The sequence below is a fragment of the Odocoileus virginianus genome, chromosome 31, assembly GCF_023699985.2.
Source record: "Odocoileus virginianus isolate 20LAN1187 ecotype Illinois chromosome 31, Ovbor_1.2, whole genome shotgun sequence".
Classification (NCBI taxonomy): domain Eukaryota; kingdom Metazoa; phylum Chordata; class Mammalia; order Artiodactyla; family Cervidae; genus Odocoileus; species Odocoileus virginianus.
The window spans coordinates 27,465,302-27,491,164 of record NC_069704.1 but is presented as its reverse complement, the minus strand read 5'-3'; the positions used below and the strand labels follow the sequence as shown (position 1 = coordinate 27,491,164).

The window sequence follows — 25,863 nt, the reverse complement described above, 5'->3', positions numbered from 1 at the left end:
ATGAGAACATCAAAATCACAACTAGCAGCTGAACAACCACTGACAGAAGGATGTTGGAACCCACCAAAAAAAAGATAACCCACGTCCAAGGACAAAGGAGAAGTTGCAACAAGATGGCAGGAGGGGCACGATCATGTTAAAATCAAACCCCATACCTGCCAGAGACTCATGGAGGGCATAAATAAAATCTTGTGCGCACCAGGACCCAGGGGAAAGGAGCAGTGACCTCCACAAGAGACTGAGCCAGACCTGCCTGTGAGTGTTTCAGGGTCTGCTGAGAACATGTGGGTCAGCAGCGGCCTGCTGTGGGGACAGGAGCACTAGCAGCAGCAGTCTTGGGAGGTGCAATGTGTTGACATTAGCCCTAGCATAGAGCCTGGAGCCCTACCATAGAGCCGCCAGGTGGGTGATGCACAAACTGGAGAACAACTATAACAAAGAAGTTCTCAATGCGATTCGAAGGTTGTAGGCCCCTCATCAGACTTCCCAATCTGGGGATCTGACAAAGAGACCAGGAATCCCCAGATTTGAAGGTCAGTGCAATTTGACTACAGAACAACTTCCAGAGGACTAGGGAAACAGAGACTCTTGGAAAGCATCAGGACTCAGGGGAAAGGAGCAGTGACCCAACAAGAGACTGAGCCAGACTTGCCTGTGAGTGTGCGGGAGTCTCCTGCAGAGGTGGAGGTTGACAGTGGCCTGCCGCAGGGTCAAGGGCACTGGCAGCAGAAGTCCTGCTAGGTGCGGTGTGTCGGCATAAGTCCTCTTGGAGGAGGTCAACATTAGCACTACATAGAGAATGCAGACTCCAGGATGGGTCCATCTCAGGCCAAACTACAGGAGGGAGCTCAATCCCACCCATGAACAGAAAATTGGATTAAAGATTTACTGAGCAGGGTCCTGCCCACCAGAGCAAGACCCAGTTATCCTCACAGCCATTCCCTCCCATCAGGAAGCTTGCACAGGCCTCTTATCCTCATCCATCAGAGGGTAGACAGAAGAAGCAGGAACTGCAATCCCATGGCCTCCAGAATGAAAACCACAATCACAGAAAGTGAACCAAAATGATAACATCAATTACAGCCTTGTAATTCAATGTAACTCAATGAAACGATAAGCCGTGCCATTCAGGGCCACCCAAGACAGATGGGTCATGGTGGAGAGTTCTGACAAAATATGGTCCACTGGAGAAAGGAATGTCAAACTACTTCATTTTTCTTGCTTTGAGAACACCATGAACACTATGAAGTGGTAAAAAGACATGAAATTGGAAGATAAGCCCCCCAGGTTGGCAGATGTTCAATATATTACTAGAGAAGAGTGAAGAAATAGCTCCAGAGAGAATGAAGAGGCTGAGCCAAAGTGGAAATAATGCTCAGTTGTGGATGTATCTGGTAGTGAAAGTAAAGTCCAATGCTATTAAGAACAGTATTGCATAGGAACCTGAATGTTAGGTCCAGGAATCAAGGTAAAGTGTACATGGTCAAACAGGAGATAGCAAGAGTGAACATCAACATTTAGGTAGGGAATGGGCAAATTTAATTCAGATGACAATTAAATCTACTATTGTGGACAATAATCCCTTAGAAGGAATGGAGTAGCACTCATAGTCAACAAGAGTCTGAAATGCAGTACTTGGGTGCAATCCCAAAGATGACAGAATGATCTAGGTTCAATTCCAAGGCAAACCATTCAACATTACAGTAATACAAGTCTATGCCCCAGAAAATAATGCCAAAGAAGTTGAAGCTAAACAGTTCTATGAAGACCTACAAGACATTTTAGAACTAACACCAAAAAAAGATGTCCTTTTCATCATAGGGGATTGGAATGCAAAAGTAGGAAGTCAAGAAACACCTGGAGTAACAGGCAAGTTTGGCCTTGGAGTACAGAATGAAGCAGGGCAAAGGCTAACAAGAGTTTTGCCAAGATAACACACTGATAAAAGCAAACACCCTCTTCCAACAACACAAGAGACGGCTCTACATATGGACATCAATGGATGGTCAATACCTAAATCAGATTAATTATATTTCTTGCAGCCAAAGATGGAGCTCTACACAGTCAAAAAAACAAGACTGGGAGCTGACTATGGCTCAGATCATGAGCTCGTTATTGCAAAATTCAGACTTAAATTTAGGGGAGTAGGGAAACCACTAGGCCATTCAGGTATGAACTGAATGAAATCCCTTGATCATACAGTGGAAGGGACAAATAGATTCAAGGGATTAGATCTGATGGACAAAGTGCCTGACAAATTACGGATGGAGGTTCATAACATTGTATAGGAAGTGGTGACCAAAACCATCCCAAAGGAAAGAAATCCAAGAAGGCAAAATGGCTGTCAGAGGAGGCCTTACAAATAGCTGAGAAAAGAAGAGTAGCAAAAAGTAAAGGAGAAAGGGAAAGATAGACCCAAGTGAATGCAAAGTTTCAAAGAATAGCAAGGAGAGATAAGAAAGTCTTCTTAAGTGAACAATGCAAAGAAATAGAGGGAAACAATAAAATGGAAAAGACTAGCAATTTCCTCAAGAAAATTAGAGATACCAAGGGAATATTTCATGCAAAGATGGGCACAATAAGGGACAGAAAAAAGTATCTAAGAGAAGCAGAAGAGATTAAGAAGAGATATCAAGAACAAAGAAGAACTATACAAAAAAGGTCTTAATGATTCAGATAACCATGAAGGTGTCGTCACAAACCTAGAGCCAGACATCCTAGAGGTGAAGCCAAGTGGACCTTAGGAAGCATTACTACAAAAAAAACTAGTGGTGATGATATTATTCCAGCTGAGATATTTAAAATACTAAAAGATGAAGCAGTTAAAGTGCTACACTCAATATGCCATCAAATTTGGAAAAGTCAGCAGTGGCCACAGGACTAGAAAAGGTCAGTATTCATTCCAATCCCAAAGAAGAGCTATGCCAAAGAATGTTCAAACTACTTGAATGAGTCTAACAATGTCACTCATCTCACATGCTACCAAGATCATGCTCAACATCCTTCAAGCTAGGCTTCAACAATATGTGAACTGAGAACTCCCAGATATACAAGCTAGATTTAGAAAAGGCAGAGGAACCAGAGATCAAATTGTCAACATCCATTGGATCAGAGAAAAAGCAAGAGAATTCCAGGAAAACATCTGCTTCTGCTTCATTGACTATGCTACAGCCTTTGACTGTGTGGATCACAAGAAACTGTGGAAATTTCTTAAAGAGAGATGGGAATACAGACCACCTTATCTGTCTCCCGAGAAACCTGTATGCAGGTCAAGAAGCAACAGGTAGAACTGGCCATGGAACAATGGACTGATTCAAAACTGGGAAAGGAGTATGTCAAGGCTGTATACTGTCATCCTGCTTATTTAAGTTTTATGCAGAGTACACCATGTAAAATGCCAGGCTGGATGAATCACAAGCTGGAATCAAGATGGCTGGGAGAAATATCAACAACCTCAGATATGCAGATGATACTACCCTAATGCCAGAAAGCAAAGAGGTACTAAAGAGCCACTTGATGAAAGTGAAATAGGACAGTGAAAAAGCTGGCTTAAACTTAACACTAAAAAAAACTAAGATCATGGCATCTGGTCCCATCACTTTATGGCAAATAGATGGGGGAAAAAATGGAAATAGTGATGGACTTTATTTTCTTAGACTCCAACATCACTGCAGATGGTTGACAGCAGCCATGAAATTAAAAGATGCTTACTTCTTGGAAGAAAAGCTATGACAAACTTAGTGTATTAAAAAGCAGAGACATCAATTTGCCAACAAATGTCTGTATAGCCAAAGCTATGGTTTTTTCCAGTAGTCAGGTTCGGATGTGAGAGTTAGACCATAAAGAGCACTGAGCATCAAAGAACTGATGCTTTCAAACTGTGGTGCTGGAGAAGACTCTTGAGAGTCTCTTGAACAGTAAGGAGATCAAACCAGTCAACCCTAAAGGAAATCCACCCTGAATATTTACTGGAAGGACTGACGCTGAAGCTGAGGCTCCAATAATTTGGCCACCTGATGCAAAGAGCCAACACATTGGAAAAGACTGTGATGCTGGGAAAGACTGCAGAAAGGCAGAGAAGGGGGCAAAAGAGGATGAGATTGTTGGATGACATCACTGACTCAATGGACATGAGTTTGAGCAAAACTCCAGGATATAGTAAAGCACAGAGGAGGCTGGCATGCTGCTGTCCATGGGCTCACAAACAGTCAGACACAACTTAGTGACTGAACAACGACACCAACAGGACATGGAAGCAACTTAGATATCCATCACCAGATGAATTAAGAAAGATGATGTGATATATATACAATGGAACATTAGTCAGTGTAAAGAGGAACAAATTTTACACAGTTGTAGTGAGGTGAATGAACCTAGAGCCTGTTATACAGAATGAAATACATCTGAAACATAAAAACAAAGAATGCATCTATATGGTTTCTAGAAAAATAGTACAGTTCTACTACACAGAAGTAGAGAACAGACTTCCACAAGTGGGGGAAGGAGAGAGAAGGTCGAAATGAGGAAATAATACTGACATCTGTACACTATGATGTGTAAAATATATAGCTAATGTGAAGCTTCTATTTAACACAGGGAGCCCAGCCTGGCACCCTGTGACAAACTAGAGGTGTGAGATGGGATTGAGGAGGGAGGCTTGAGAGGCAGAGGATATATACACACACACATATGTATATAATTATGGCTGATTCATGTTGTTGTACAGCAGAAATCAACACTACATTGTAAACCAAGTTGCTGTTGTGTTGTTCAGTTGCTAAGTTGTGTCCAACTCTTTGCAACCTCATGGACTGTAGAATGTCAGACTCCTCTGTCCTCCACTATCTCCCAGAGTTTGCTCAAATTCATGTCCATTGAGGTGGGGATGCTGTCTCATCTCCAACCATCTCATCTTCTGATGCCTCCTTCTCCTTTTCCTTTCAGTTGTTCCTAGCATCAGCGTCTTTTCCAACAAGTTGGCTCTTCACATCAGGTGGCCAAATTATTGGAGCTTCAGTAACAGTACTTCCAATGAATATTCTGAGTTAATTTCCTTTAAGACTGACTAATTTGATCTCCTTGAACTCCAAAGGACTCTCAAGAGTCTTCTCCAGCACCACAATCATAAATCAGTTCTTCAGTGCTCAGCCTTCTTATACAGCCCAACTCTCACATTCATACATGACTAGTGGAAAAATCATAGCTTTGAGTATACAGGACTTTTTTCAGCAAATTGATGTCTCTGCTTTTTAATACGCTGTCTAGGTTTGTCATAGGTTTCTTTCCAAGGAGCAAGCGTCTTTTAATTTCATGGCTGCAGTCACCATCTGCAGTGGTTTTGGAGCCCAAGAAAAGAAAATCTGTCACTGCTTCCACTGTTTCCCCTTCCATTTGCCATGAAGTGATGGGACTGGATGCTGTGATCTTAGTTTTTTGAATGTTGAGTTTCAAGCCAGCTTTTTCACCCTCCACTTTCACCCTCATCACGAGTCTCTTTAGTTCCTCTTCACATTCTGCCATTAGAGTGGGATCATCTGCATATCTGAGGTTGTTGATATTTCTCCTGGCAATGTTGATTTCAGCGTGGGATTCATCCAGCCTGGAGTTCTTAATGGCTTGGATAACCACAATGGTGTGGTCACTAAGCTAGAGCCGGACATCCTGGACTATGAAGTCAACTGGGCCTTTGGAAGCATTGCTACAGGCAAAGCGAGTGGAGGTGACAGAATTCCAGCTGAGCTATTTCAAATCCTAAAAAATGATGCTGTTAAAGTACTGCATCTAGTATATCAGCAAATTTGGAAATCTCAGCAGTGGCCACAGGACTGGAAAAGGTGTTGTCACTCCAATCCCAAAGAAAAGCAGTGCCAAAGAATGCTCAAACTAACATACAGCTGCACTCATTTCACATGGTAACAAGGTCATGTTCAAAATCCTTCAAGCTAGGCTTCAGCAAGATGTGATGCTAAATCCAGCCTATACATCTGTATTTTCTTGGTTCACGTATTGCTGAAGCCTAGCTTGGAGAATAATTGCTTTACAATATTGTGTTGGCTTCTGCCAAACAACATGAAAGCAGCTATATGTATACAAATGTCCTCGCCCTCTTGAATCTCCCCTCCACGCCCCCACCCCATCCAACCTCTCTAGGTTATCACAGACTACTGCACTGAGTTTCCAGTGTTATACAGCAACTCCCCATTAGCTTTCTATTTTACATATGGTGATGTATATGTTTCAAAGCTATTCTCTTTGATTTGTCCCTTCCTTCCCTTCCCTCACTGTGTCCAAAATCTGTTCTCCAAGTCTACATTTCAATTCCTGCCTCGCAAATAGGTTCATTAGTACCAGTTTTCTAGATTTCATATATATGTGTTAAGGTATATTTTTTACTTTCTCACTTATTTCACTCTGTGTAACAGGCTCCAGGTCCATCCACCTCACAAAAACTGACTTAAATGTGTCCCTTTTTATGGTTGAGTAATATCCCATTGTATGCATGTATCACAATTTCTTTACGCATTCATCTGTCAATGGACATCTAGGCTGCTTCAGTGTCCTAGCTATTGTAAATAGTGCTGTAATGAACACTGGGATGGGCAGAAGACCTAAACAGACATTTCTCCAAAGAAGACATACAGATGGCCAACACCACCATGAAAAGATGCTCAAGATGGCTCATTACTAGAGAAATGGAAATCAAAACTAAAATGAGTATCACTTCACACCAGTCAGAATGGCCATCATCGAAAAATCCCCAAACAATAAATGCAGGAGAGGGTGTGGAGAAAAAGTAACCCTCTTGTACTGCTGGTGGGAATGCAAACTGCTACAGCCACGATGGAGAACAGTATGGAGATTCCCTAAAAAAAAACTAGGAATAAAATTACCATATATCTAGCAATCCCACTACTGGGCACATATTCTGAGAAAATCATGACTGAAAAAGACCTTTACTGTGTGGTTCTGAATAATCTTCCTTCTTAATCTCTTCTACTTCTGTTAGATCCTTACCTATCTGTCCTTTATCATGCCCATTCTTGCATGAAATGTTCCTTTGATATCTCCAATTTTCTTTAGAGACCTCTAGTCCTCCCCATTTTATAGTTTTCCTCTATTTCTTTGCATTGTTCATTTAAGACCTTCTTATCTCTCCTTGCTATTCTCTGGAACTCTAAATTCAACTGGCTATATCTTTCCCTTTTTCCCTTGCCTTTTGCTTCTCTTTCCTCGGCTATTTGTAAAGCCTCCTCAAATACCACTTTGTCTTCTTATATTTCTTTTTCTTTGGGATAGTTTTGGTCACTGTAACACCGTACAATTTTATGAACCTCTGTCCACAGTTCTTCAAGTATTCTGTCTACCAAATCTAATCCTCTGAATCTATTCATCACCTTCATTGTATAATCATAAGGGATTTGATTTAGGTCATACCTGAACGGCCTAGTGGTTTTTCTCTAATTCCTTCAGTTTGAGCCTGAACTTTGAAATAAGTTGAAGATCTGAGCCACAGTCAGCTCCAGGTCTTATTTTAACTGACTTTATAGAGCTTCTCCATCTTTTGCTGCAAAGGACATAATCAATCTAAAATTGGTACTGACCATCTGGTGATGTCCATGTATAGAGTCATCTCTTGCTCTTTTCCAGTAGCATACACCAGTAGGACACCTTCTGACCTGGGAGGCTCATTTTTCTTTTTGCCCTTTCGTACTTTCCATGGCTTCTCCAGGCAAGAATACTGGTGTGTGTTGCCATTTCCTTCCCCAGTAGAACACATTTTGTCAGAATTCATTAATATGACCCATCCGTCTTGGATGGCCACCCATAGATTCACTGAGGTATGTAAGTCCCTTCTCCATGATAAGGCTGTGATCTATGATGGGATTATTAAAGCAGTTATCCTCTGATTTAAAAATACGTTAAAAAAATAAATAGGAAAAAATCCAATATGGTATTGACACAAAAACAGACATACAGATTAATGAAACAGAATAGACAACCCAGAAATAAACACAAACACTTATGCTCAATTAATCTACAACAAAGGAGGCAAGATTATACAATGGGGAAAAGAGAGTCTCTTCTTCAACCAGTGGTACTGGGAAAACTGAACAGCTATATGTAAAATAATGGACTAACGCTATATAGAAAAATAAATGGATTAAAGTCCTAATGTAAGGCTGGATAATATAAAAATCCTAGAGGAAAATACAGGCAGGACACTCTTTGACATAAGTTGCAGCAACATTTTTCTGGATCTATCTCCTGCAATAATTTAAATAAAAACAAAACTAAACAAATGGGACCTAAATTGAATGGAACAGCTTCTGCACAGCAAAGGAAACCATAAACAAAATGGAAGACAACCTACAGACGGAGAAAATATCTGCAAATGATGCTACCAACAAGGGATTACTCTCTAAAATACACAAACAGCTCACATAACTCAATAACAAAAGAAATCAAGTAACCCAATCAAAAAATGGGCAGAAGACTTAAATGGATATTTCTCCAAAGAAGACATAAAGATGGCTAACAGGCATATGAAAAGATGCTCAGTACCACTAATTATTAGATAAACGCAAATCACAAGTACAATGAGGTATCACCTCACACCAGTCAGAATGGCCATCATCAAAACATTTACCAGTAACAAATGCTGGAGAGTGTGTGGAGAAAAGAAAACCCTCCTACACAGTTAGTGGGAATGTAAATTGGTGCAGTCACTATGGAGAACATTATGGAAGGTCCTTAAAATAACTAAGAATAGAGTTACCATATGATTCAGCAATCCCACTCCTAAGTATATATCTGGAGAAAACCATACTTTGAAAATACATGCACCCCAATACTTACCACAGCACTATTTATAATAACCATTCAATATCACAGTAATCTGAGTTTATGCCCCAACCAGTAATGCTGAAGAAGATGAACAGTTTTATGAAGACCTACAAGACATTTTAGAACTAACAACCAAAAAAGATGTCCATTTCATTATAGGGGACTAGAATGCAAAAGTAGGAAGTCAAGAAACACCTGGAGTAACAGGCAAGTTTGGCCTTGGAATACAGAATGAAGCAGGGCAAAGTTTAATAGAGTTTTGCCAAGAGAACACACTGGTTATAGCAAACACCCTCTTCCAACTACACAAGAGACGACTCTACACATGGACATCACCAGATGGCCAACACCAAAATCAGATTGATTATATTCTTTGCAGCCAAAGATGGAGAAGCTCTATACAGTCAGCAAAAACAAGACTGGGAGCTGACTATGGCTCAGATCCTGAACTCCTTATTGCAAAATTTAGACATAAATTGAAGAAAGTGGGGAAAACCACTAGACCATTCAGGTATGACCTAAATCAAATCCCTTATGATTATACAGTGGAAGTGAGAAATAGATTTAAGGGACTAGATCTGATAGACAGAGAGCCTGATGAACTATGGATGGAGGTTCGTGACATTGTACAGGAGACAGGAATCAAGACCATCCCCAAGAAAAAGAAATGCAAGAAAGCAAAATGGCTGTTGGAGGAGGCCTTACAAATAGCTGTGAAAAGAAGGGAAGTGAAAACCAAAGGAGAAAAGGAAAGATATACCCATTTGAAAGAAGAGTTCCAGAGAATAGCAAGGAGAGATAAGAAAGCCTTCCTCAGCAGTCAATGCAAAGTAATAGAGGAAAACAATAGAATGGGAAAGACTAGCGATCTCTTCAAGAAAATTAGAGATACCAAGGGAACATTTCATGCAAAGATGGGCTCAATAAAGGACAGAAATGGTATGACCCTAACAGAAGCAGAAGATATTAAGAAGAGGTGGCAAGAATACACAGAAGAACTGTACAAAAAAGATCTCCACGACCCAGATAATCATGATGGTGTGATCATTCACCTAGAGCCAGACATTCTGGAATGTGAAGTCAAGTGGGCCTTAGGAAGCATAGCTATGAACAAAGCTAGTGGAGGTGATAAAATTCCAGTTGAGCTATTTCAAATCCTACAAGATGATGCTGTGAAAGTGCTGCACTAAATATGCCAGCAAATTTGCAAAACTCAGCAGTGGCCACAGGACTGCAAAAGGTCAGTTTTCATTCCAATCCCAAAGAAAGGCAATGCCAAAGAATGCTCAAACTACCACACAATTGCACTCATCTCAGACTCTAGTAAAGTAATGTTCAAAATTCTCTAAGCCAGGCTTCAGTAATATGTGAATCATGAACTTCCAGATGTTCAAGCTGGTTTTAGAAAAGGCAGAGGAACCAGAGATCAAATGGCCAACATCTGCTGGATCATCAAAAAAGCAAGAGAGTTTCAGAAAAACATCTATTTCTGCTTTATTGACTATGCCAAAGCTTTTCGATTGTGTGGATCACAATAAAGTGTGGAAAATTCTGAAAGAGATGGGAATACCAGACCACCTGACCTGCCTCTTGAGAAACCTGCATGCAGGTCAGGAAGCAACAGTTAAGAGAACTGGACACGGAACAGACTGGTTCCAAATAGGAAAAGGAGTACGTCAAGGCTGTATATTGTCACCCTGATTACTTAACTTATGTGCAGAGTACATCATGAGAAACACTGGGCTGGAGGAAGCAAAAGCTGGAATAAGATTGCCGGGAGAAATAACAATAACCTCAGATATGCAGATGACACCACCCTTATGGCAGAAAGTGAAGAGGAACTAAAGAGCCTCTTGATGAAAGTGAAAAAGGAGAGTGAAAAAGTTGGCTTAAAAGTCAACATTCCGAAAACTAAGATCATGGCATCCCGTCCCGTCATTCATGGCAAATAGATGGGGAAACAGTGGAAACAATAGCTGCCTTTATTTTTTTCCGCTCCAAAATCACTGCCAATGGTGACTGCAGCCATGAAATCCCCTTGGAAGGAAAGTTATGACCAATCTAGACAGCATATTAAAAAGCAGAGACATTACTTTGTCAACAGAGGTCCATCTAGTCAAGGCTATGGTTTTTCTAGTAGTCATGTATGGATGTGAGAGTTGGACTATAAAGAAAGTTGAGTCCAGAGGAATTGATGCTTTTGAACTGTGGTGTTGGAGAAGACTCTTGAGAGTCCCTTGGTTTGTGAGGAGATCCAACCAGTCCATCCTAAAGGAGATCAGCCCTGGGTGTTCATTGGAAGGACTGATGTTGAAGCTGAAACTCCAATACTTTGGACACCTGATGAGAAGGGCAGACTCATTTGAAAAGACCCTGATGCTGGGAAAGATTGAGGGCAGGAGGAGAAGGGGACAACAGAGGATGAGATGGTTGGATGGCATCACTGACTCAACGGACATGAGTTTAGGTAGGCTCTGGGAGTTGGTGATGGACAGGGAGGCCTGGTGTACTGTGGTTCATGGGATCACAAAGTGTCAGACATGACTGAGCGACTGAACTGAACCGATTTATAATAGCTAAGACATGGAAACAACATAAATGTTCTTCCACAATAAAATGGATAAAGAAGATATACATATATACAAAAGCATACATACATACATACAATGGAATACAGTTCAGCCACAAAAAAGGAAATTATACCATTTGCAAAAACATGGATGAATCCAGAGATTATCATATTAAGTGAAGTTAGTCCTAAAGAGAAAGGGATAAATACAGGATATCATTTATATGTAAAATCTAAAAAGATACCAAAACTTATCTGCAAAAGAGAAATAAACTTAAAGACATAGAAAACAACTTATGGGTACCAAACAGAAAAAGCGTGGAGGGATAAAATAGGAGTTTGGGATTAACATATGGACATCACTATATATAAAATAGAGAACCAACAAGGACAGACTGTATAGCACAGGAAACTATACTCATTATCTTGTATTAACCTTTAATGGGAAAGAATCTCAAAAAGAATATATACACTGTATATATACACATGTATGTGTGTGTGTGTTTGTGTACAAATATGTACACAAACATGTCCACAAATATGTACAGTGTATTTGTATAACTGAATCATTTTGCTATATACCTGAAGCTAACACAACATTGTAAATCAACTATATTTCAATAAATATTTTTCAAATGCCAAAACAATTCACCACAGTTAAAAACAAAAATGAAAATAAAAAGCATGGGCAGAGAAAAAATACAAAAAACTAGGAAAATTGTGCAATTTATACTGCCAAAAAATGGCTATAAAGATATGCTGGATATAGTAATTAAAAATTAGCACATAATGGGAAAATGGATAAGAAAAAAAGTTTAATAAAAAAGAAATATATATTAATTACAAACAAAAAAGATGTTCCACTTCACTGATGAGAAGAGGAGAGCTTGTAAAACTAAATTTTAGTTATCATTTTTTAATCACATTCGTAAAAATGCAAAAAGTTTGATGACATGCTCTATTTGTAAAGTTGTGGAGAAGAAACACACACTCTTAAACTGTTGGCTCTTACCTAAGGTACCTCCAGAATCCGACTACTTCTTGTAAATAACTCTCTTACGATCATCATCCCTTGCTAGGATTACAGAAATAGCTTCCTATATTGTTCCTGTTTTCACTACTATACAACTAGAGTCTTATCTTCAAAACACAGACTTCTTTTAAACTGTAAAAACTGTAAGTCAGAACTATGATTTTGACTCAAAAGAATAAACATGAAAACCTTGGGACTTCCCTGGAGACTCAGTGGTTAAGATTTCACCTTTCAATGCAGGGGGTATGGTCAGGGAGCAAAGACCCCACATGCCTCACGGCCAAAAACCCAAAACCCAAAACAGAAGCAATACTGTAAGAAATTTAATAAAGACTTGAAAAAAGTGGTCCACATCAACAACAACAAAAAACTTAAAAAAAAAAATGACAACCCTCTGAAACCCCCAGTGAGAGAGATAATGTGCTCATGAATTGGAAGACTCATTTTGAACAAGATGCCAATTCTCCTCAACTTGAGCTATATTACAGATTCTATAGAGTCAGTGCAGTCAAAATCAAAATCTCAGCAGGTTTTCCTGAGATCAACAAGCTGATTTTCAAAACTTTCTACAGAGAAGCAAAGAACTTTGAATCTCCAAAACACTCTTTAAAAAAGTTGGAAGACACATGTTGATTTCAAGAGTTACTGTAAAGAGACACTCGTCAAGAAAATGTGGTATTAGCAAAAGGATTTAAGATCATCAGAAATGAACAGAGTCCACAAAGATATAAAAAGTAGACTTGTGGTTGCCAAGTGGGAACAGAGGCAGGGAAGGGAAGGACTGGGAGTTTGGGAGTAGCAGATGCAAACTACTATGTATATGACAGATAAACAACAAGGTCTTACTATGTAGCACAGGGAACTATATTCTATATCCTGCGATAAACTATAATGGAACAGAATATAAAAAAGAATGTACTGAATATATACACACACACACATATATATATTCAACTTATTCAATTTGTTATGCAACAGAAATTAACACTGTAAATCAACTATACTTCAATAAAAATATTTAGAAAATAAAAAAAGAAGTAAACAGAATCCAGAAACAGATCCATACATAGGATGCTAGTTGATTTCCCTCAGAAGTGCTAATGCAATTCAATGGAGAAAGCATATTCTTGTCAACGAATGGAGCTGACAGGTATGTACCCAAAGGTAAAAATCACAAACAAGGCAAGTGTATGCTCTTCTACTCACAATATTTAGATTCCACTGCTAGCACAGAATACTAAGACCCTCAGACACAGAAATTCTTAGCTTTAGATTAGGCCTAATAGAACATACTTCGTCCTTTCCTGAATGGCAATAATTACACTGAAATAAAATTTTAAAGCTGATCAAAAAGGAAATTACTGATATAAGAAACAAATACTTTGAAATCCTAAGAGAATACTATAAACAAGCTCATAAAAATACATTTAAATAAAAATGAACAATTTTCTATGAAAATGTAATGATGAAAGAAAAAAATACAAATCCAGCATAGACTTATGACCAATAAATACTAAAAATCTTCATGCAAAAAGTCTTCACAAGGCCATAATTCATAGATAAGCTTCACAAAACCTACACGTAACACAGTTTTCTCATCTAAAATATTATTAAAGGGACAGGAAAATGTCCCATTTCCTTTCACGAGACTATGACCATGCCATGATACCATAATTGGACATAGAAACAAAAGGGTATGTGTAATACAAAAATAAAAATCCTAAATACAGTACTAGCAAAAAGTCCTAGGAAAACATGTAAGAAGTAACTTACCAAACTTATTAGCAATTAAGGTCTATACAGGGATTCTAGTACGCTGCTGCTGCTGTTGTTGCTAAGTCACTTCAGTCGTGTCCGACTCTGTGCGACCCCATAGACGGCAGCCCACCAGGCTCCCCCATCCCTGGGATTCTCCAGGCAAGAACACTGGAGTGGGTTGCCATTTCCTTCTCCAATGCATGAATGGGAAAAGTGAAAGTGAAGTCGATCAGTCATGTCCGACTCTTAGCGACCCCATGGATTCCAGCCCACCAGGCTCCTCCATCCATGGGGTTGTCCAGGCAAGAGTACTGGAGTGGGTTGCCACTGCCTTCTCCATTTAGTACACTAGAAAATCTATTATACTGTTTACAGTATTTATAAAGGAAATAAGCTATAGTTTTGCTCCAATTGATAAACAAAATGTGTGTGTGTGTATGTGTGTGTTAGTTATTCAGTCATGTCCAACTCTTTGCAATCCCATGGACTATAGCCTGCCAGGATACTCTGCCCGTGGAATTCTCCAGGGAACAATACTGGAGTGGGTAGCCATTCCCTTCTCCAGGGGATCTTCTCAACCCAGGGATCAAACCTGGGTCTCCTGCATTTCAGGCAGGTTCTTTAATCCACATAATTTAATACACATTCATGACTAATGTAAAATCTTAGCAAACTGGTTCCTGGAAGTAACCTACTTACCCTGACAAAGGTTACCTATCAAAGGCTGACAGCAAACATCACAGTGAATAGTAAGACAGTGTATATATTATCCCTCAAGACTGACTTGATCTATTTCTATTTTTCCTTTTCCATTAATACATGGATGCTTCTTAGACGTATAAATCCAGTACAATGCAGAATGGGGAAAGAATAAAGAGCTCACCTGAATTATGTTCATTTTCTGCTTTCGGGAGAGTAGAGAATTGTGGTTCAGCTGAGAGGACAGAAAGAAGATGGATGTCATGAGATTTAACCTGTCATATAGCTCCCAGATTCACCTCCCCAAATCTCAGCACCCCAATTGGGGATCATCTTCCTTATTTTCCTCATCTTCCTCTGGGCCTTGAAAAGGCAAGAGAGGGATCATGTCCAGGTGGCATCACCTCTCTTTCTGTGACTCTGAGATGACCGTGAGGATTACATCTGCGGTTTTTTACTAAGTGAATGTAAACTTTTCTCAACTGTTTAAAAATAATGCATTTGTCCTTATAACACAAATAAATAAAAACAACAGATTAGTTGAATTAAATACACCAAAGAATAAGACACTATTCTTTCATGAAAACTAACTTGGCAGAAAAATACTCAGTATATACCATTTATCTATTTTTCTTACTATTAATAATATTATTTACCCACTCGTATAAACAACCCACAGAAAGCCTAGATAGGATGCTATAAGGCAAGAAATTTTAGTTGTTTTAGCTGTGATGTATTTGTTAAAAGACCTTTTTGATAAGATGCTTTTGGTGACTAACCTATGACAGCATCAAGTGCACTCTTCTCCTCCTAATTCTGTCACAAACTGAGTTTCCCTGGACAAATTACTGAACCTTTCAGGTTCGTCTTTAAAGTTTTCAAGACAGTTAAAATAGCTGACCTTGGAAAGCCCTTCACATATCATCATTCTGGGATCCTGTGAGGTCAGGATGTCACAAGTGTCACATGTTATGGGCACATATGACAAGAGCACAGCATCTGTAATAAGTGGGGGCCGTTTAAGAGGAGCAGAGACAGCATTTCCTCCCTCTGCTGGTTATTACCCCCAGCCCTTGCCCTCACAAGCTCTCCAACAAAATGTCTCTTCCTGACTAGCCTGCCCCTGGACCACCTCAGCTCACTTTGCTCTTCTCAGCAATGGCCCAAACTCCCCACTGTCAAAAGTCTGGTGGCTTCTGGAGGTGGCATCATCACCAAGACTGGCTCATTCTGAGCAGGGGGATTAAGAACAGCTTCTGATCTTGCAAATTTAGGATCTACTCCTTTCTCGGCCTGGTCTGTCTCTGCTGTGAGATTCTGGAGTGAGGTCTAAAGTCTTAAGCATGCTCTCGTCCAGGTAAGACTCCCTTTTATAGAGACTCCCTGCTTCCAACCTCACAAGGATCGCTTTATTTCAAGGTAAGTGGGATGTGGATCTAAGGAAAAAATTCATTTTAGGAGCAAACGCCTAATTCTTCGAATTCATTATTATATTACATGTAAAAGAGAGACATCCTGACAATGCAGAAGGGGCCAGGGAACTCTGTCTGCCCCAAGTGACATGAAAAGACACTAGAATGGTAGGATTCGATCTACATTCACATTCCTTATATTCTGGAAACTGGGGGCAGGCCACTTTGCTAAGGGCTGTGAAGGCTACAATGGCGGTTTTAGGCTACTGTGATATTTAGATAAAGCCTGAGGCTGTAAGTAAAGCACACCTGCCCTTGAATCTGAATTCCCTTACCACTAACTTACGACCTGAGCACATCGTTCCACCATCCTGAGCCTCCATTTTTGTTAAAGTGGTTGTGAGGTTACATAAAGCCGTCCAATGAAAAAGAATAAAGTGTCTTCCAACTATAATAGCACTGTAACTTACTCAGTGCTCATTAACTGGCACTTGTCTAAATACTTTGCAAGGGATGACTTAGGTCTAAGTTTCAAAGCAACACCATGAAACAGTCATCATTAGTCATTTTCATATGAGAAACTGGACTCTTATCCAGGTTCCTTCTGTAACCCTGCTTACAGGTGACAGACCTGGCATTTACCCAGGCCCTTCTGGCTCCAGAGCTAGGGTTCTCATTGCAGACCCATGGCCATCATCATAAATGATGGTATAAATTCACTTTCTCTCCTGTCGCCGACATGGGCTTTTTCCCCTGTTAGGCTGCAGGCGGGGCCAAGTCCAAGGTCCCACACAACCAGGCCTAGACTGAACACGTGCTCTTAACCGGACCAACCCGACCTGCACCCTGGGATCCCGAGGGCCCGGGTCACCCCTTACTGGCCTTCCCCAGGCTGACGGCCCGCTCCGGCATGTACACCAGCGTTGGTGGGAGTGCGTTTCAAAGATTTTCCGCTCTCATCCCTAGGCACAAAGGCACCCCCTCCCAGCTGACCCCCCGCCCCCTCGCACTCTCACCCCAGGTGCGCACCCTTCACTTTCCGAGCAGAACCCACGTTACGACACGGCTCCCCTAGAGTTCAGAGAAGACGAGTGAGGAGGCGGGGCTACAGCTGCACACGCGCGGAAGAAGCCCAGAATGATCTTCCCAGAGTGCCGCGCGGTGAAACAGATGGATTCAAGACTACATTTCCCATAGACCTCCGCGACCACAGTTGTGGTCTCTCTGGAGGCTTTTCTGCATTTCGGAAAGCAGTAGAGCGGTGTCTTTAAAGTAACCTGTCCAGAATCTCAAGGATCTTGAAGAGAACAGGTTAAATTTTAATTTAACTGCCAAATGCGACGGGTGGTTCTCTATTGGCTCCCGATTGAAATAGCAGTTTTTTCATAAATCATTTGGAGACAGTTTGGGAAACTTGAATATGTGTTCAGTTCAGTCGCTCAGTTGTGTCCTGACTCTTTGCGACCCCCATGGACTGCAGCACGCCAGGCTTCCCTGCCCATCACCAACTCCAGGAGCTTGCTCAAACTCCTGTCCCTTGAGTCAGTGATACATCCAACCATCTCCTCCTCTGTCTTCCCTTTCTCCTCCTGCCTTCAATCTTTCCCAGCATCAGAGTCTTTTCAAATGGGTCAGTTCTCTGCATCAGGTGGCCGAAGTATTGGAGTTTCAGCTTCAACATCAGTCCTTCCAATTGAATACTCAGGACTAATTTCCTTTATGATTGACTGGTTTTATCTCCTTGCAGTCCAAGGGACTCTCAAGAGTCTTCTTCAAAACCTCAGTTCAAAATCATCAATTCTTTGGTGCTCAGCTTTTTTGTAGTCCAACTCACATCCATACATGACTACTGGAAAAACCATAGCTTTGAATATATTGACTTTTGTCAGTAAAGTAATGTCTCTGCTTTTTAATATGCTCTCTAGGTTGGTCATAGCTTTTCTTCCAAGGAGCAAGCATCTTTTAATATTCATGGCTACAGTTACCATCTGCAGTGATTTTAGAGCCCAAGAAAATAAAGTCTCTCACTGTTTCCATTGTTTCCCCATCCATTTGTCGTGAAGTGATGGGACCAGATGCCAAGATCTTTGTTTTTTGAGTGTTGACTTTTAAGCCAGCTTTTTCACTCTCCTTTTTCACTTACATCAAGAGGCTCTTTTGTTCCTCTTCACTTTCTGCCAATAAGGGTGGTGCCATCTATGTATCTGAGTTTATTGATATTTTCTTCCAGCAATCTTGATTCCAGCTTGTGATTCATCCAGCCTGGCATTTCACATGATGTACTCTACATATAAGTTTAATAAGCAGGGTGACAATGTACAGCCTTGACATACTCCTTTCCCAATTTGGAACCAGTCTGTTGTCCAATGTCTGGTTCTAATTGTTGCTTGGAGTCCTGCTTTAATACCTAACATTTATTCCATCACTATGTTTTTCACATTTTTTTAATACAAAGAAAAGAATAGGTGTTCTTTTTCCATCAATGCTCCTATTAAAACTCAAGGTTGCCAAAAGAAGTCAAGACTCATTTTGGGAATAAGGCAAATAAGACGTTTGAACATTGAGCACAGCAATACTATAAAAGAAACTATTTGAGACAAACAGAATTTATCTCAGGAAAGGGAAAAGAGGAATTTCAAAAATGATTAATGTATGAAAATACACATAATCCAAAATAAGAAAATGATTATCAAGAAAAGCACTGGCAGTTCCATGGTTAAGACTCTGAGCTTCCTTAGGTTGGCTCCCTGCTCAGGTAACTAAGCTCCCACAACAGTGTGGCAAAAACAAAAAACACGTATTTCTCAGAGGTGACTCTGCTGCCACCTTAAGTAAACATCCTGGTTTGTTTTTAACCAAACTAGGTACATGTGAGAATAATATTATAGGGACATCTTTTAACTAAATTACATATATTGTGCTTGTTAACATGTGCAGTATGTTACTATATTAACTAAATAAGAACTAATATATTAATATATATTAATATTAACTAGATCTTAGTTAATATTAATATAAATTACTAGTAAATATTTATATACTTAAAGTTAATATACTAACTAAATATATGCAATCTTGTTAATATTAATAAGGCCAATATTAATTCACATCAAACATATCATTTTTTCTATAACAATGATTTTTAAAGTTTGGTCCTATTCATAAGGTGAAAAGAGGAATACAGTCATCAAGAAGTTAGTGCAACCTACGTAAGCAGAGACATAAAGCTTCAGCAGCTTTCCTAGGAAATTCTCACCCCCACCCGTGCCTGGAACACCCTCCCCCTGGTGCTCAGCCTCCTCAGAGTTCCCTGCTGCCAGGGTGGACAGGGCTCTGGGCCAGCAGAGAGGGCAGTGGGCACAGTGCAGTCGGCACAGTTCAGCGGCGCTAACGAGCTCTGCCCTTGCGCCCCAGCCGCCACCGCCGCGGCTCCCTCTTGGCGTCCTGTGGCCGCGCTATGCCTCCTTCAGGGAATCCATCGCGGTCATGCGCCTGGGCGTCTCCCGCCTGGCTTGGCTGGATCCGGAGGCGTCTTCCCGGCAGAGAGGATGTGCTAGTGCTGGACTGGGCGCGTCCTCAGCTGCCCTGCAGGAATTTGTGGGCGTGCTCCCACGCCTGGGTCTTGGTGTTGCAGAAACCAAGACCCACACTGGGGAGAGTTGGCCAACTCAGGTTTATTACGCCAGCGGGCCCAAAGGAGTTAACACTCTAATCTCTGAGCCCAGAATAAAGGGGTTACAGAGTTTTTATAGACAGACTATAGTGGGCAACACCAGCTACTAATAAGCTGGTTTAAACTAAGGGGTTTTGCACGCTTGGGAACAGCAGTCAAGATGGGGAGGGAGATGCCTGATCTTTACATGGACAGGCATGATTAAGCAGGTTTGCAGGGGCTGGGCAGTTGCAAAGAGCAGGACAAGGGTGAGTGAGATAAGCTCCAGTTCCTAGTATTGTAAGTACCCCCTGTCTGAGACTACATGACCGACGTGATCCAGACTTTGCAAGGAGCAAGCTGAGTTACAGAGGCAGAAGGAGCAGGAGGTTATGTAAAAATTTAAGTTTTCCTCTTCATTGGAAGACAGAGTGGATTTCCCCGAAGTCGGGGATCTAGGCACGTCTCCCGCGGAGATGAGCTCTTGCTACATCCCACACCCCACCCTCGACCCTCTTCCCTGACTAGTCCCCAGGCCAGCGTGAAAGGAATTCAGGTTGACCTCAGCTGCCTAAGGAGTCTTCTACATTGGTCAACTCCTGATGATCATGGATATATCTCATTAATCAGATTGAATTTTTCCATCTTTGCAAAAATGGACCCTACTCGGTGTCATGTGGACTCTTTGGGAAGGACAAAAAATGTATTTTTCATAAACAATGCAGTTGATTTGTTAACAATCAAATACACTTCTTTTTCTTTAAATGCAGCTTTTAAGGTAAATACCATTGAACTTGTACTAGGAAAGCAAAATGTGACAGTTCAGTACATTGTCATCCCTACTACTTTTATTAGTGTTGTAATAAGCTTCACAACTTGATATTTTATCACCCTTCCATTCTGTGCTGAGCAGAGCTATTAAATAAGCTTGATTTCTTTTAAACGCTTCAGTTGTCCCTGTTTATTTTTTTCATTTATTTTTATTAGTTGGAGGCTAATTACTTTACAATATTGTAGTGGTTTTTGCCATACATTGACATGAATCAGCCATGGATTTACATGTATTCCCCATCCCGATCCCCCCTCCCACTTCCCTCTCCACCCGATCCCCTGTTTATTTTTTAATGTAAGTACATTTTAATGTTTCTCTTTAAATTATAAGTCCTTGCTTGATAATGGAATTTCCCTCTACTCTCCATCCCATCTTCCATATAAAACCAGTATTAACTGATGTTGACTTCTAGACTTTATATTAGCGCTAACTGTGTTTTTCAAAAAGCATGATCACTACTTATTTACTACTTGATTTTGTACAAGGTGTCTCCCAATCCAGTTAGCTGGTCAGGTTGAAAGTGAAGTGAAAGTCAATCAGTTGTGTCCAACTTTTTGCAACCCCAAGGGACTGTAGCCCACTGGATTCCTTTGTCCATGGAATTTTCCAGGCAAGAATACTGGAATGGGTAGCCATTTCCTTCTCCAGGATATCTTCCTGATGCAGGGGTTGAACCTTGATCGCCTGCATTGCAGGCAGATTCTTTACAGTCTAAGCCACCAGGGAAGCCCATCTAGTCAGGCTATGTGAAACTAAAGCATTCTTTTCCTTGGCTGCACTGTAGGGGTATATCATGTTTATTTAATCAATCTCTTTGTGACTGATGTTCAGTTTGTTTCCAGTTTTCACTTTTATAAATAATATATAGCACACATCATTGCCGATACATTTTTTTGTATGTCTGTAATTATTTCTTTAACAGAAATCCCAAAATGATAGCAGAAATGCCAAAATGATAGACTTGCCCATTTACAATGTATACACATGGGAACTCCCTGGTGGTCCAGTAGTTAGGATTCTGTGCTTTCACTGTCAACGGCCTGATTCAGTCCTTGGGCAGGGGAATCAAGATCCTGAAAGCCAGGTGGCGTTAAAAAAAAGGGGTGGGGGGTAAGTTTATAAGGCGAGTGTGGACAAAACAGAGTGAGCTGGACAGTCAGGCAAGAAAAGGAAACTTATTAAAGGGAAAACAAGAGAGTGACTGGCCCTTGAGAAGAACCAGTGTCCTGTCTTCCTGATGGGGTCCTTCTTATACCTCACCAATGGAAAATCCTCTGAGCGGGTGGTTAATTTTTAGCCTGCAGCTAGGGTCTTCTGGTCACCTAACATGAGGTCTGGAATCTGGTGGTTACATAGCCTTGAGAAAGTCGGCACTAGTGGGAAAACAGAATGTCTGCTTGAGTAATGTGATCAGTCTCAAGGGTCAGTGCAACTTCATTCTTTGTTTGTGAGGTCATGGTCATTATGAGCCATTTTAACCATGAGCCTCCATATAGGCCCTGTCAATGTTAAATATTTAATAGATGCTAACAAGTTGTCCTCAGAAAAACTGTATCAGTTTATGTTGTTTTCTCATATCCATTCCAACCCCAGATAGCACATAACATGCATTTGTGAAAACTAATTATTAAAGATGCCAAATGAATTGCTATTCATGTTGTGAAATGGAGTGTCTCCTGCCATATCAGTAAACAATGATATCACAGTCATGAGCATTGCAGCTCTTCTGTGTGAGCCAGTGAGTCCTAAGGGAATTCAGGAAGAAGAATACCTGCTCTCTAATAGCCATCAGGATACAGCCACTCCCTGTAGGGAGTGTGAAAACCCAAGAAGGAGATGTAAAAACCCAAGATGCTGGCCACAGACAGCTGAAATGCATCTGAAAGGAACGATTTTAGTGAGCCCAGACCTTGCATCTTTCCTTGCACAGAATAGTGCTAAATTCCTTAATTTATTGAATTATTGAAACAATAATCTTTGATGTTCAGACTACCTGCCCCCTTTGTTGCAAATTTGAATATGGCCTGACTTCTTCCCCTTTCCCCCTCAGAACAATTCTCTGAGGGTCACTTGAGATGCTGTCTCCCAGGCTCGAAGTCCTAAACATTCCAATAACAACAACAAAAAAAACCCCAAAATGTAACTCTCAGTTTCTAGGTTGTGACTATTTTAAAGTCTACAGTGTTCTAATGGAGAGCAAGTGGGCCATACATATATTTGTTCAACAAACATTCATTGAAAACCTGCTGTGTGGTAGACATGATTCTAGATGCTGGGATTTTAACAAACAATATTAAGAGATAAAAATCCCTACTCTTGTGGAGTTTACGAACAGGGTTGCTGTGGTCAATTGTTAGGAAACAATGGGATTCTTAAGGAGAGCTAATAAAAAAACAGGCAGGGTTGGTGAGACACACCCTGTGACTAGTGACTCTATGGAGCCATTATCATCACAAGGCCTATGGTGGGGGGCTGGGTATATAATTACAGCTTGGCAAGAAAGATTGCCCCAAGAGGAGCTATGGTCTTCAAAAGAGGAACATTAAAATGGCCAACTCAAGACTTAGTAAAAAAGGCCAAAGTAATAAATACCCCAATTTTACTTGTTTTTCACCCTCTCTTGTCCTGTCCACTAGTGACTATTTGTATCCTCCCTCTCTGTTTGGTTCCTGGAAGTGCATCCACATAGTCTCTTCCAAGTCTCCTTGATAATTTTCCAGTCCCAGACTACTAGTGAACTCATTGAATCATTAATCTTGAATTAGTATGATTTTAAACATCAGCTCAGTTCAGTCACTCAGTCTTGTCCGACTCTTTGCGACCCCATGGACTGCAGCATGCCAGGCCTCCTTGTCCATCACCAACTCCTGGAGTTTACTCAAACTCATGTCCATTGAGTCGGTGATGCCATCCAACCATCTTATCCTCTGTCGTCCCCTTCTCCTCCCGCCTTCAATCTTTCCTAGCATCAGGGTCTTTTCAAATGAGTCAGTTCTTCGCATCAGGTGGCCAAAGTTTTGGAGTTTCGGCCTCAACATCAGTCCTTCCAATGAATATTCAGGACTGATTTCCTTTAGGATGGATTGGTTGGATCTCCTTGCAGTCCAAGGGAATTAGTATGATTTTAAACATATCTTCCTCCAAACAAAGTGGACAATTAAATATACCTCCCCAAACTCTGCCCACTAAGGAGGGTTTATCTTCACTACAGCTTTTTAGGGTCACCATTCTGCCACCATCCCTTGCAGACATATTTGTAACCTAAGAAGAGTACTCTTTGCTGCTCTGTTAAATGTTTATAGGGGAATCCCCATGGGGCTCTAAGGTGCATTCAGGGTCATGTGTTGAGTCAGTAAGAGTAAGTGTTGCAGGAAGGGGACCCTTTCCAAGGCCTCTGAGAGTGGGCTTTTGTCTAACACTTGGAAATGAATTGTCCAAGGAGACACCCATACTGACGAGGCAAAAAATTTTATTGAGAAGCGGTATTCGGGCAGAGAGCAGCAGAAAAAGGGAAACCAGGAGAACTGCTCTATCATGTAGCTTACCATCTCAGGTTTTATGGTAATGGGATTAGTTTCTGGGTTTTCTCTGGCCAATCACCTTGCTTGGCCTGTATTCGGTATGACTCAGTGTCCTTCCTGGTGGTGTGTGCGTCTCTCAGCCAAGATGAATCGTTCATAAGAAGGATTATGAGAGTTTGGTAGAATATGGACTGACATCTCCCTCTTTTAGGCCCCTCCTGAATTCTCCCAGTTAGTTTTTGGCTACGGCACCATATTCCTTATCCGGACCTCTTGTTGCAAAACAGCTCTTGCAAGTGATTATCATTATGGCTGCCCAAGTATGCAGGTGGTTTTGGTCAACAGTTTCCTAAAATAAGTATTGATACCATGATACTGTGAGCTACTTTATTATACAGTTTGCTTATACTTTCTGATTCTCTTTTGGTCTGGTCTCTTTTTAAAATGTAATTTATTTATTTTTGGCTGCGCTGAATCTTCGTTGCTGTGTGTGGGCTTTCTCCAGTTGCAGTGAGCAGGCTTCTCATTATGGTGGCTTCTCTTGTTTCAGAGCATGAACTATACAGTGCACGGGCTTCAGTAGTTATTGCTGGCAGGTTCCAGAGCATGGGTTCAGAAGTTGTGGCACACAGGCTCAGGTGCCCCTTGACATGTGGGATCTTCTAGGACCAGGGGTCAAAACTGTGTCCCTTGCATTAGCAGATGGATTCTTAACCACTGGAGCACAGGGGAGCCCTGGTCTGGTCTTATATTTTGCTCTCCCATTTAACAAAGAAATAGCTTTATGTATCCATTATTTTGATTCAGTGAAGCAGATTACACAAGTAAATGATGGATATTTTGGGTCACATAGTCACTTGCTTTCCCATGTTCAGGAGTTTAGTGTCTATTAGGATCCAATTGCAAATCAGAAGCTGCTTTTCAGATGGAGGATGGTTGTCATGAGGTAAACGCAAACTTTACTCCAAAACCTCAGGAATCTGAGCTATACTGAGTCTTTTAATCTATGAACATGGCATGGATCTCCATTTGTTTTCTTTTTTAGTCAAAATTTTGTATTTTTTGCCATACAGATCCTGCTCATGTTTTATCAAATTTGTTTTATTCTTTTTTTGGAGAATTGTAAATAATAATAATATGTTTATAAAAATTTCAATTTCTGATGTTATGTCACCCCCAGTTTCACTAAGGGTATAATTGACAAATAAAAATAATTTACATTCAAGGTGTATAACTGGATACTTTGATTTACATATATATTGTGATAACCACAAAGAATCTAATTTACATATTCATCACCTCACACAGTTACCATTTTCTTTTTCTTTTTTTCTGTGGTGAAAACAGTTAAGATTTAATCTCATAGCAAATTTCAAGTACTGTTATTTGTAGTCACATTGCCCACTGTTCTTTAAATTTCCAGAATTTATCTTGCATAACTGAAATGTTATACCTTGTGACCAGCATCTCCCCATTTCCTCCTCCTCCCAACCCTGGGCAATTATAATTCTACTCTCAGCTTCTATAAGGTTGACTAGATTCC

The 25,863-nt window shown here is 40.6% G+C and overlaps 1 protein-coding gene across 4 annotated transcripts in view; it reads right to left on the bottom strand.

Moving 5' to 3' along the window:
* ZNF782 (zinc finger protein 782) overlaps positions 1-17,432 on the bottom strand; it is a 64,075-nt gene extending 46,643 nt beyond the window's left edge. The window contains exons 1-3 of one of the 4 annotated variants that reach the window (XM_070459476.1): positions 17,345-17,419; positions 15,805-15,902; positions 15,088-15,138 (exon numbers count right to left, since the gene is read on the bottom strand). In XM_070459476.1, coding sequence (XP_070315577.1) covers positions 15,088-15,138; positions 15,805-15,831 — 78 coding nt within the window. In that variant the 5' untranslated portion in view covers positions 15,832-15,902; positions 17,345-17,419. Of the gene's footprint in view, positions 1-15,087; positions 15,139-15,804; positions 15,903-17,331 lie in introns of all 4 variants that reach the window. The other 3 variants (XM_020898931.2, XM_070459478.1, XM_070459477.1) reach the window with 3 other exon arrangements.
* Positions 17,433-25,863: the final 8,431 nt, after the last annotated feature.